The sequence below is a fragment of the Myotis brandtii genome, unplaced genomic scaffold, assembly GCF_000412655.1.
Source record: "Myotis brandtii unplaced genomic scaffold, ASM41265v1 scaffold540, whole genome shotgun sequence".
In the NCBI taxonomy this organism is placed as follows: domain Eukaryota; kingdom Metazoa; phylum Chordata; class Mammalia; order Chiroptera; family Vespertilionidae; genus Myotis; species Myotis brandtii.
In genome coordinates, this window is record NW_005369990.1 from 32,491 (window position 1) to 46,063 (window position 13,573).

Sequence of the window (13,573 nt, forward strand, 5' to 3'; positions counted from 1 at the left end):
GCTGATGCGAGCACAAGATAAAGACTGAAAAATAATTACCGAATCTGGGAATTGGGAAGTCACTGGCAATTTCAGAATGTACCATTCAGCAGAATAACTGAAGCAAAACCATATTTCAGTAAGTGTGTATCAACTGGATAACCTACTTTGACCCAAATAATGAAATAGTACTCTAAAGATTTGATTAAATGGGATTCCAAAGTTGTCCAGCTCTCCTGTCTTTTTAATTCCTAATGTCTGATGGCCTTAGATTGATATAATTGAAAGCCCTAGTTTTATATGGGTGTTTTTTTTTTTTTGTGTGTGTGTGTGTGTGTCTTTCTACTTAATATGTTCTCTGGCTTGGAAGATTAATAGTGTTTAGAATCAGAAAGGTTCCGTCTGCTGTGAAGGCTTCTTTCTGGGGTGAGAGGAGTAAAGTAAACCTCTTAAGATAGAGACTGTCACCTTTCATTCCTCCAATTGCCTATCTTTCCTTCTGGCTTTTAATCAGATGCCAGTCCAAGGTGCTAAACAAAAGAGGAACGAAATTAAGTTGATTCGTATGCAGAACAAACCGAGAAGTTTATCACCTTCAAATTGCAAATATATGTCGGCTAGTCTTTAAGAGCAAGACACGCTGAGAATGATTATGAGATGAACATGCCCCACAAGGACCGGGGATGGGGGGAGACCGGCTTACGTGGGGTTCTGAAACTTTCCGCAGCCTTGGACGTAGCTAGATCAGACCAGGTCTTGTGATAATCATCAAATGAGACTCTAATTGCTCTGAGAACATAAATTAAAGTCAGACAGTGAGTAGTTTGCAAGTTTGCTTCAGATAACAGTATCTTGTCACAAGACATTAAACTGATTCGCAGTTTTTAACAAACCTGACGTATTAATTCCTCCACTGATACACACAAATCACAAAAATGAAAACCCATCCAAATCATTTTTCAATCATAGATATAAATGTGCACCCACGTGTGGTATATAAACAACAGCAGCAGGTGGAAGTTATCTGCCTTTCATGGCTAACTGAACAGGAACTGCACGGAAAGGATCATACCTATACATTTTCTTTCTTCAATAGATAATTGTCTTACATTACTACGCCAAATGTTAGTCAAGTCACCTTTATTTCTCCTTTATTATGAGGAGAGATGACACACCAGCATTGAGATTAGTTTAATTTTGACACAGAATTCGGCCATTATCAAAGCAGAACTTGCAACTCTTTCCTGGGATTCCTGCCTGCGGGTTTACTTCCCCGGGCTAATGTTCCTCTGTCCTAACGGGAAAGCAACAGTTGCTATAAAGTATTAAACAGGAACTGTGAAATAGTCTCTTAAATAACTGCCTTTCCAATTTTTTCCCTACAGATTTCTTGAGGGCAGAGATTCTCAACATTCTACAAACAAAACGTTACTTTGGGGTATTTTTCAGACCCGTGAGCTCACTACCTGACTGGCTGAGATGGTTGAGCATCAAATGTAAAAGGCCTTATGTCTGTGTTCCATTTTAGGTTCCTAGCCTTTTGGAGGAAGAAACAACTTTTCTGTTAGAACAGGTCTACCGGCATTAATTTTTATAGGTGCCTGAAAGTAAATATTTGACTACATTTTGAAACGAATGGGGCAATATCTAAATGTGTTAACGCATTCATTTCTTTAAATGACAATTGCAGACACCTCATTTTAAGACTAACATTTTTCAAACGTGTTATTGCTTTTGCAATCACACCTATGTAGGAATCTGAAACTTGGTGAAGATAAATGAATCACGGCTACTATTGCTTCCAGAACTACAAGGTGGTGCTTTCTACTACTAAATGATATACTAAACTAACATTAATTTCCCAAAGAAATGTTTCGGCATTTGGCAACGGAGGTAACGAAATGAAAGGCTGCATTATGTCTCCTGCATGAAAAAGCTGGTGATCAATTTGCTGTCACAGATCACTTAGCAGACAACAATGACCCAAGAGGAAGGAAACTGTCAACACACTGTCTCTGAAAAAAAAATACACCATCTTCAGGCACAATAGTCTCCATTGTCTTTTGTCTGTTTGACGATGACCCCTGACCCTCCCCCCCTCCCCAACAGTGTCCTGCTCAATTTCAAACTGTTAGCCTCCGGGGGCTTTCTTTTCTTCCTCCAGAATAATTAAAAATATTACTCTAAAAGGCATAACTTTAGTATAGCTTGAATATGCAAAGACTGTCCTAAACACCTGGGGATATTTGCATTTCCACTTCTGTAAAGGAAACGGCCCCATAAAAGAAGAGAACGGTAAGGATTTTACTACTATTCAGGTAAACGGCTAAGTTTACAGGGATAGACACAGCATAAAAAATACACGTGCTTATAGTTTCAACCGATACCAGGACTTTATGAAGCCTTACGAATATGAAAAAGTAGAAGACATCATGTAAAACTGAACCTCAGAGCTCATTACCGGGGAAAATAAGATGTCTACCTGAATTAGTCAATAGCACAGCTTTACATATTAACATTGTGAAGTGTTACAGCGTTTAACACAAGCATCTGGAGAGGATGATGGCAGGTACTTCTCTGGCAATGGCAGTAAGCAGAAGAGGTTGGAATAGGGAGAGATAACTTTATTTTGGAGCCAAGAGGGAAAGAGTGACTTGGGATGTGGCCCTGGAACCAAGGAAAGCAGCATTTTCAGCCAGGGAAACACAGCAATTAACAGCTCACACGGGAAGGAGCCGGGCCTGTGCGTACAGGGCGTGCTGGGGGAAAGACGATAGTAACAAGATAATCGACGAGAGTGGAGAGTTCCAATTCCAGAGGCGTTGGAATTTGATAAAATAAGCGAAACTGGGCAATGCAGGGTCTTCAGATTTAGGCAGAGAATGGATTAGAGTTGACTCAGTCATCTTGATTTATTAGGTGATAGAGAGCAATCAGAAGTTCTCCAACAAGGCAAGCAAATTATGAGATCAGTGTGTAAGAGTTTTTTTCTGGCATTAGTATGCAGGGTGGATTGTATGGGAAATTAAATGCTGGGGGACAACTGAAGAAACAAATGTAATAATTCAGGCAAGAGACACAGAGAGCTAATACTAGGATGGGAGCAAAGGATTATGAAAGGGGGGAGATGAATCAACAGCAAGGAACGGACTGGACTGCTTAGGGTGTGAAAGGTGAAGGAATTTGAGGGTCAAATATTCTCCTAAAGCCCAGATGACCGGTTCGTTTTGCTATTAATAGAAAGCGCCTAGAGAAACTGAAGTAAAATATGAGTTTAATTTTAAACACGGGTTTTAGGTGCTGACCTTTAGGAGTGTGATTGAGAAATTGAGACTGGAAATAGGAGATTTGGGTCAAATCAACATAAAGGTTGATAGATGACGCCATTAGGGAAAACAAACTCCAGAAGAGTAATTAAGTGTTTAGAAAAGAAAGAGCAGAAACCAGTTCATAGCTGAGAGGAGCCAGTGAAAGAAACAACAGGGAAATTACGGGGAGCAGAGAACTGTGCTAGTGCTATTTCGGGGAAGCAACATGCCAACCGTAACAAAGCCTAAGGACCAAGCCTCTAGTGTCTCTGGGTACGGAGTCATTTAGTATCCTGATTAAGAGCACCGGCTCTGGAATCACCTGGCCCGGAGGAAGCACTCTGGCACTGTGACTTCCTGGCTGTGTGACTTCCTGGCTGGGAAAATGCCCTAACCCTCTACTCCTGTTTCCTCACCTATAAAACCAAGAGAGAGAGAGTCTGTCCCGCGTTCCTTGTGAGCACTCAATGACATCAACTATGGAAAGAGCTAAGGAGAGGCTTCAGTACGCCTCAGTGCCCAGTGTCAGCTGGTCTTCTGAACGGACTCAGATAAGTACCTCATCACTTCTCTCCTGCAAACTCGAAACAGCTTCCTAACTGTTTTTCTATCTCAGTCTCTCCCTATTCCAGGTTACCATGTTTCTGTGTGAAAGACACCTTTGATTTCCTAATTCCATAGGATGAAATCTAAACTCTTTCTGATAGAACTCCAGGTTCTTCATCATCAAGTCTTTCCCAACCTTTACTCCCACCATCCACGCACACGCCCAGAGGCACCATCGCATGGAACCTCCGGCTGACCCTGAGCACACTGTAACATCCCATGTCGGTGTCTGTGCAAGCAGTTCCAGCCAGAGACTCCTTTGCTCTCTGTGCTGACAAACTCTTACTTAACAAGGTTCTGGTCCGGTGAAATTTTGTGTATAGGAAGGCTGTCACAGTGAACATTGTGGTGGCCTCCTGAACAACTAGTTTGTTCTTCTCCCATTGTGTATATGTCATTTGGTCTGACGGAACTGCCCCCACCCCTGGCTCTAGGTCAGGGCCTGGTGAATTTAGGGCTGTCCAACAATGGTGACAAGTTCAGGGATAGGAACCTGACCTAAAAAGATCCAATTGGAGCAAAATTTATTCTCACATTCTAGTACATCTTGATATCTAGGAATGTCAATCTTCTTTGTCCTTCTTCTTCAATTGCCTTGCTAGTCTAAATCCTTTGCATTTCTAGATACATTTTACTAGTATTTATTTTTCATTTTTATTGTTTAAAGTATTACACATGTCTCCTTTTTCCCCAGTGACCGCCCCCCCGCCCCGCCACACCCAACCCCCAGGACAAGCCCCCACTGCCCCAGTGTCTGTGTCCATTGGTATGCTGTACCATAGTTTTTTAATCCACTCATCTGCTGATGGGCACTTAGGCTATTTCCAAATCTTAGCTATGGTAAATTGTGCTGAGGATCACCTTGTTGATTTCCAGAAAAATACTGCTAAGATTTTGACTGAGATTGAATTGAATCCATAGATTAATTTGGGAAGAATTGGCATTATAGTAATGTTGACTCTTCCCAAGTTGCAAACATTGTATATCTCTATTTCTTTAGGTCTTTAAAATTTCCCCCCAGATTTATTTTACAGTTTTCAATATAGTTGTCTTTGTTAAATTTTGTTGTTGTAGCAGTGTTTTTAAAATTTCACTTTCTATGTGTTGGTTGCTAGTATACAAAACTATAGTTGATTTTTAAATGTTCACCTTGTAGTCAGGGTTGTTGCTGAATTCACTCATTAATTTTCAAGCATTGTATATTCAGTTGGATTTTACTATGTAAATAATCCTATTATCCTATATAATAAAACCCTAATATGCAAATTGACCAAACCTCAGAACTGGTTGCTATGACGTGCACTGACCACCAGGGGGCAGACGCTCAATGCAGGAGCTGTCCCCTGGTGGTCAGTGTGCTCCCACAGGGGGAGCTCCGCTCAGCCAGAAGCTGGGCTCATGGCTGGCGAGCGCCACGGCAGCGGTGGGAGCCTCTTCCACCTTGGTGGCAGCTCTAAGGACCCTTCGGGGGATGTCCACCTGCCAGCTTAGGCCTGGGCGGGCCTAAGCTAGCAGGTGCACAACCCCTGAGGGGTCCCGGACTGTGAGAGGGTGCAGGCCAGGCTGAGGGACCGCCCCCTCCCCCAGTGCACGATTGTCGTGCACTGGACCTCTAGTCTGTTAATAAAGATATTTACTTCATTCTTTCCAAACTTCAGAGCTTATCTTTCTTTTCCTTGCCCCATTGCACTAGCTAGGACCTCCAGTATAGTGTTAACTAGAAGTGGTGATAACGGGATACTTGTCTTGTTCCTAAACTCAGAAGAAAAAGCGTTCCAACATTTCACATTTAAGTATAAGGTTATTGGGATAAGGAAATTATCTTTCATTCTTAGCTTGCTGAGAATTTTTATCATGAATGGGTGTTAAATTTTAGCAAATATATTTTCTGGATTAATTGAGATCATTTTGTGGGTCCCCCCCTTTATTTAACAGGGTGAGTTACACTGATTGATTTTCAAATTTTAACCCACCTGACTTTCCTGAAATCAAGCCCCCTTGGTCATGATAGAGTGTCATGTTTTATTTATCAGTGGATTCAATTTGCTAATATTTTGATTAGATTTATGCACCTGTGCTTCTGAGAGATATTGGTCTATAATTTGTCTTTTTAAAAAAAATATATTTTATTGATTTTTTTACAGAGAGGAAGGGAGAGAGATAGAGAGTTTGAAACATCGATGAGAGAGAAACATCGATCAGCTGCCTCCTGCACAACCCCTCCTGGGGATGTGCCCGCAACCAAGGTACATGCCCTTGACCAGAATCGAACCCCAGGACCCTTCAGTCCGAAGGTCAACGCTCCATCCACTGAGCCAAATCGGTTAGGCTATAATTTGTCTTTCTTGAAATAATCTCATATTTTAGAATCAGAGTTTGGAAATTTGGAAGTATACCCATTTCTTCTACCCACTGAAAAAAGTTTTGATACCTTTATTCAAAAAATTTTTTTTGAAATAACTAGATTTATAAAAAGAGTTGCAAAGATAGTTGACTATTTTTAGACTAACTTAAAGTATAATTTGCATTCAGTAAAACACAGATATTAAGCATACAAATTGATGACTATTGACAAAAGACTATATCTATATAACCAGAAAGCCAAACAACATATACCTGCAGAACGATATAGGAGAACACTGACCTATACCTGGTGCGTGTGTTCAAGGCTGAATTTATGCCACAGTGTCAGGTTGTCTCCCAAAAGGTACAGTGGCTTCTGCCCTTATCCTCACCATTTTCTCTAGAACCTACCTTCTCCTAAATTGCTTGGATTTCTGCTGTCTATAAGGATTTGTACTCATTATGTTCACAACATGCTTTTTCTTTTCAACACTATCAAAATTAAAAGACTAGGTGAGTTCATATAGTTCCTTTCAACATTAATGTAATCATCTAGAAAGAATTCAATAATTTCCCACGTTCTCCCTGAAAACATCTTAAAAATGTATTGTAAGAGGAAAGATATCTACTTCCTTTTCTGAGTCAAAAAATATTCAATTATGAGAGATCATGTAAACAGTTTAAATAAACAGCCCTTTAGTAAATAAATTGACATAGAATTGTATGAAGAAAAACTTACCTGATTAATTTATTTGAGTCTTTAGATAAATCAGAGCTGCTGTCTTTATCCACTGTGAAAAAAAGAAAGAAAGAAAAGATTCTGCTTTACTTAGAAGATTGAATACATGGCTTTATGTGCACTCTTTCCAAACCCTCAATAGAATGGTAATAGGGGCATTAAAATAAGGTATAAAACCTCAAGGAGAGCCAACAAAGATGGCAAGAAAAAATTTCAAGATGGAAAGCCGGTGGAAAGGGGTAACTGTCTAGCAGGATGTGGATATCTGAAACCTAGCTATGTGATGGGCGGGGGTGGAGGGGCGGGAGGGTGGGGGCAATAAAAAGAGGCAGATTTACACTTCAGAACGTGAGGAACAATCCAGAAAATGGAGGTGCCAGATACCTCAGAAAGGTGAGAGGAACAGCGCAGCCAACCAAGATCGACCCCCTCTCCCTGTGCACCCAGATGGTCACCACTGCCCAGATAGGAGGAAGGAGGTGTACTCTCTGGAGAAACTGAGTCAGAGAGGCTCAAGCCTGGAGGAGACTAGGCACAAAGCAGAACAAGAGTGTGGTAAGGGAAAGTGGTGACTAAACCAAATAATTCATATTGAAGAGATAAGATGCCCACTCACTCTCTCCCCCTGTCCAGCTCCCAGAGTGTGAGCAGCTAGCATCTCTCTCCCAGATTTATCTCAGGGGAAAGAGTCAAGCCTAACTAACGGCTTCAAGCCTAACCAATGGTAACTAATGGTACCCTCCACGGAATAACCCTGCAATGAAACAAAAACGTCCACAAGTCCAGTCTGTATTTAAATAGTACCCATCTTTTTAGTGACTGATTTCCATTCACCGTATGTTCATCATATGAATAGTCAAAGATCCTAGACATTTGAGTAAATTCAATATCATGAAAGAGAGTCATCAAAACAAATAAACAGGGAGAAAAACAGAAACATACTTTTCTGAAAATTTTCTAGAATATAGAACAAAAAACAAAGAGATGGATAATAGGAGAAAGCAGATTTTTTAAAGAATCAAAGGATCAATAGATCCCACATCTAAGTATCTGGATATTTAAACGAAAGAACAGGGAAAATGAAGGGGAAATAAATTATAAAAGAAATTACATAAGAAAAATGTCCAGAACGAAAGGATTAAAGTTTTAAAAATCAGATTTAAACCACCTATCAAATGCCCTACATGCGAACCAAGGAGAAAAAACAAAACAAAACACAGAAAAACTACATCAAGAAACATTACCAAGAAAGTTCTGATCACTGGGAATAAAGAGAAGATTTTAAAGCTTCCAGAAAGAAAATCTATTGCATGTGAGCAACTGGACATCTGAAGGAAATCAGGCTTCTCAAGAGCAACCCTGGCAACAAGAAGGCAACAGGGTCTTTACAATTGAGAGGCAACTGTTTCCAAACCTGCCAAAGTATTATCTGTGTTGTTGCTCACTTGCTGGGTGATTTGGCAATTTGGACAGCTTTTCTGTGTGGTTTGATGGCAAAGTTGAAGAAGTGAAAGGGGTGAAGGCTGATGCCTACAAGACAGGAGGACAAAAGGAAGGGACAATTTTTGTTTAGTTTCCTTCTCATCCTTTCTCTCTGCAGGGCAAACACAAAATCGGTTGCATAGAATCATCTGTTGTAGAAAATGCTTTTAAATCGAGCTTTTAAATATCCATTCACCAGAATATGGACATAGCTTTGTTACAGAATCTCTCTTTATAATGATAGTCCTGCAGGGCTCAACGAAAGGTTAAGTGATATGTATCCTTCCTGCATTCATTCATAAATGATTACTGAGAGCAGAGGATACAGCCGTGGATGCGATGGTGTTCTGGTAGATTACAAATGTGGTCAGGGTAAAGCAATGTGACTCCTCTGTGTACAAACAAGCCTCAAAACCGTCAGGGAGTGTTTGAGGAACCTCCTGGCAATCATGACAAACCAGAAAAGATGCCTGATCCAAACGGCTTCATTTGCATCAGACCCAGAAGCCCTGTGGAGAAACATCTGAACTTGGTTCCAATTGTACAGACCTAGCTAATGGACCAGCAGGTTCTAGAAGGGGACCGGGAAAAGAGAGAATGGGCATCTGAGAGATAAAACACATGAGAGAGAAGTAAGAACAGAGGAATGAGTTGAAACAGCAAGGCCTGCTGACTAAAGAGGTGATGATGCCGGCTACTATGCAAGGTTGTGCACTGCAGAAGAGGAGGGGCAGGATAGAAAGGGAATAACCACGTCACTATGGGCCCAACCCTCCCTTGTGGCAAACCCTTCTGGGCATCGGAGCCAACAGCATTGTTCTGCTAACTGCAGAAACAGGATCCATGAAGGTGATGGAGTTAGGAGTCATGTAGAGGTTACTGGCAGAATGAGAGTGAGCAAACCAAGGGTATCTTATAAACATTAGTCAATAGAGAGAAAGACTGAAGAGCCTCAGATACCATTTCCACATAGTCACTTAGAAGGAATACCTGGAGGTAGTGGAGGGTAGGGGGTGGGTGTACTGTCTAAAAAAAATAAAAAATAAAAAAATAAAAAAAATAAAGAAAGAAAGAAAGAGAAAAAAGCTGAGCATTTTGCTAATAAAGAGGAAGGGAATCCCAGATCAGCAATACCTGGGGTGCTGCCGGTGAAATCTAGGAAATATCCATTATAGATCAAAGAATTAAAAATAGATGTCGTAGCTTTATGATGGGTAGACTAGTTTTAATTGGCACCATCCATGCATATGACCATTACATTTAAAGGTACTAAGCTGACAATCTTTGATAATCTTTAAAAAAGATCACATAATTGGCTTGACAGAGAGGTACAGTAGGAGAGATCTTAGTATAATTTCATTACTGAAAATGGATACAAGAAAATATTCTTTTATATAACAGTTATTTGCTAGATCACTTATCTGCTATAAATATATAATTAATAACTGGCAAATGATAAGTAGGCATTTCTTACATGATAATTTCTCACGGAAAAGTTTCTGAACTATTAGTTTGTATACAGTTTCATTTTCAACCAGTGTTTGGGCTGCTTGCAGATTCACTGGATTTTCTAGCACTGGATTAGAAAGCATAACCTATAAGAAAAAATAAGGGACACAGTTTTTTTTAAAGTAAGTTTTTTCTCGAAGCAAAAAGAGCAACCAATACATACAATGTTCAAGAAGCATTTATTAAATGCTTTCAATATATCTACCCAAAGATAATACAAACACAATTAGGCAGGGTCCCTACTCTCAAGAAACTCTTGATCTTGTCTTCTTTGTTAATTTTATTTTTCAATTACAGTTGACATTCAATGAAAGCATATCGTTGGTTGAGGATTAAAAAAAGAAAGAAAAAGAAACTACTATAGATACCAAATTAATCATTTGATGATCTAGAGCAGTGGTTCTCAACCTTCCTAATGCCGCGACCCTTTAATACAGTTCCTCATGTTGTGGTGACCCCAAACCATAAAATTATTTTTGTTGCTACTTCATAACTGTAATTTTGCTACTGTTATGAATCGTAATGTAAATATCTGTTATGCAGGATGTATTTAGGGGTCTCGACCCACAGGTTGAGAACCGCTGATCTAGAGGGATAATGAAATGAACACAAGCATTAATACATAATTTTGTTTTATCTGTTACCCAAATATACCCTCATGTGTAAATGTAAAGTTTTATTTTTTTCATTTTTAAATGTATTTTTATTGTTGATAGTATTACAGATATCTCCCCATTTTAGAGTTTTATTTTTTAATGTAAATGTTTTAATATTTTTAAATGTTTAGTTCCCTTTATACCTAAATCCAATTTAAATTTATGTGATAGGAAGGAGTAAGTTATAGGAAGTAACTTGTAATTTGCTTTGATCCTAATGTTTGGCTCATGAATGTACAGTATAAAACCAAGATCAAATTCAATAAATGGTGCTAGGAAAGAGAGAAACCTTGATGTGAGAGGGAAACATCCATCAGTTGCTTCCTGTATGCACCTCAACCAGGGATCGAACCGGCAACCTAGGTATATCCCTGAATAGGAATCGAACCTGAAATTCCACGAGGTATCATGCAGGTCCTTACTTGGACCCTTATATCTCAGAGGCATTAAAGGTGTGAAAAATCCTTCTCTTGCCCAGCCAGTGTGGCTCAATTGGTTGAGCGCCAATCCATAAACCAAGAGATCACTGGTTTGATTTCCAGTTGGGGCACATGCCCAGGTTTCAGGCTCAATTCCCAGTGGGGGGCATGCAGGAGACAGCTGATCAATGTTTCTCTCTCATTGATGTTTCTATCTCTCTATCACTCTCCCTTCCTCTCTCTCTAAAAATCAGTAAACACATATTTTTTAAAAACTGTACTCATGTTTGGAATTTCTCTGATGTCCTTTCCTGCCACATCCCTTCTCATTCTTCCATTGTATTCCTCTGAGTGACTCTTCTGCCTTCCTCTGCTATTGTTAAGGGTTTATGCGATTACTTTGGGCTCCCCTGCATCATTCAGGATAACCTTCTGATTTCAAGGTCAGTTGATTAGTAACTTTCAATCCATCTACAAAGTCCTTTCACAGTACTACCTAGATTGTTTGATTGAATAACCAGAGGATGGGAGACAAATGGGATATCTTTAAAATTCTGCCTATCCTATCCAATAAAAGACAAAAAGGGTAATTGACTGTACCTTTGCTACGCTTCCCATTGGCTAATCAGGGCGACATGCAAATTAACTGCCAAGAAAGATGGTGGTTAATTTGCATACGTAGGCACAATGATGGGAGGCGAAAGGGGAAGGACGGAAGAATGGTGATTGGAAACCCAGGCGGCAGGCAAGAGCCGGGTGGCAGGATCTGAGAACCTGCCCCCCAGCCCTGGATTGGAGAACCGGGGCTGCCTTTGCCCGCCCCCAGTCGGTGATTGTAAAGGGAGAGCCCCGGCTGCAGGCACGGCGGCACCCTGGGCACCCGGGCACCCCAGCACCTGACATGCAAAGGTCGGGGATGAAATGACTTTTCCCAACCACATCTGCAAATATCGAGGGGAAGGCATCACTGAAGAGTTCACAACAACTCTCTTACTTGGCAAGGAAGAAAAAAGTTGGCAACGGAAACAATCCCTTACATCAAAGTTAAGGTCCCTCTGAGTAAAAAAGAATATTTCCAACATAAAAGAGGGAGCAGGCAAAAATAATAGGTTCTCATGACTTCCACTGAAGTTTGAGCATATGACAGAGTCAAAACGAACATACAAATTAAAACAGACAGTGGACATTCAAATAACCTGAATCAACTGTCACTGTTTGTCCCAATAGCAGCAATGCTTATGTGATAATATAGTTTAGCAAACATACAAAACAAGTCACATGATAAGAGGTTCAGCTTCTAAAGTAAATTGAATATGTTCTTTAAAAATTCTCATGTCCTCCCCTCTGACTATAATTCTTAATTTTCCAATCAGAAAATTACCCCAGGTGATCCAGTAACATGTAGAACTCTAGTAACCTAACTTATTTAAAAAAAAAACACAACATATCCCAACCATTTTAAAAATATTTAAATTGATATTTTAGGGTTAAAATTATAGAAGAAATTTAGATCCAAATATATTTTCTGAATAGAAAATATTCCAGTTTTTGATTTAAAAAAATAAACATAAAAAAATATATAAGTGACACATTTTCCCAAGGAACTCTGAATTAGTACCTTTCCCTCTAACTTTCTTCAAATTAAGAGAATCTATGGAGTTCCCTATACTGCACAAGTTTTAATGAAAGAAAATAAGACTTTCTAAGAGCATCAAATACATGTTTTCTTATTGACAACATATATACTCCTCTCTCTCTCTCTCTCTCTCTCTCTCTCTCTCTCTCCAGAGAGGAAGGGAGATGGAGAGAGATAGAAACATCAATGATGAGAGAGGATCATTGATCGGCTGCCTCCTACACGCCCCGTACTGGGGATCAAGCCCACAACCTGGGCATGTTGCCTGATCTAGAATCAAACTGTGACTTCCTGGTTCATAGGCCAATGCTAAACCACTGAGTCACGCCGGCCAGTCTCAATTCTTATTTATAAATTCATTCCAAGGACATATACAGCTTGAAAAGCTTTGGAAGTAGTTTCAAAAAAACTAGCTTTTAAGTAACAAGAAAACAGTTATAGAAGAAAGTTTAAATTAAAAGAAAAAAATTGTTTTAATTTATTCAAGAGTGGGAACATCCTCCATGAAAATGTGTACCTTGACTGTGGATGGCTGGGTGGCCTTATCACACCTTAGGAATTCAAATGCTTTTTACAATGAAAAGAAAGAGAGTTTCATCTCATTTCTCTCCCAGGGTAGATGTCTGTCAATAGAAGGTGGACATCAATAAAAGGAGGGGCTTGCACAATCAATCCAGAAAGTCAGCAATCAATGAATAATTCAGAACCGAGTATTTATCTCCTCTGCCACACACCCTCCCTCTAAGCCAGTGAGCAAGATAATTACTCTCAAGTCAAGCTAAGTGCCCCCCAGTCACAGTGGCCCAATGCTGACATACAAAGCATACAAATAATTCTCACTCTGGCATAAAAGTGACAACTTTCTTGGAAGAAAAGCAGATACTGTAAATTTCTCA

The 13,573-nt window shown here is 39.8% G+C and overlaps 1 protein-coding gene across 1 annotated transcript in view; it reads right to left on the reverse strand.

The window, feature by feature from the left end:
* The window catches only part of UBE2U (ubiquitin-conjugating enzyme E2U (putative)), a 53,176-nt gene that overhangs the window by 26,011 nt on the left and 13,592 nt on the right, over window positions 1–13,573 (reverse strand). The window contains exons 5-7 of the mRNA XM_005878053.2: window positions 9,932–10,052; window positions 6,976–7,027; window positions 683–768 (exon numbers count right to left, since the gene is read on the reverse strand). Of these exons, the coding sequence (XP_005878115.2) occupies window positions 683–768; window positions 6,976–7,027; window positions 9,932–10,052 (259 nt within the window). The remainder of the gene's footprint in view (window positions 1–682; window positions 769–6,975; window positions 7,028–9,931; window positions 10,053–13,573) is intronic.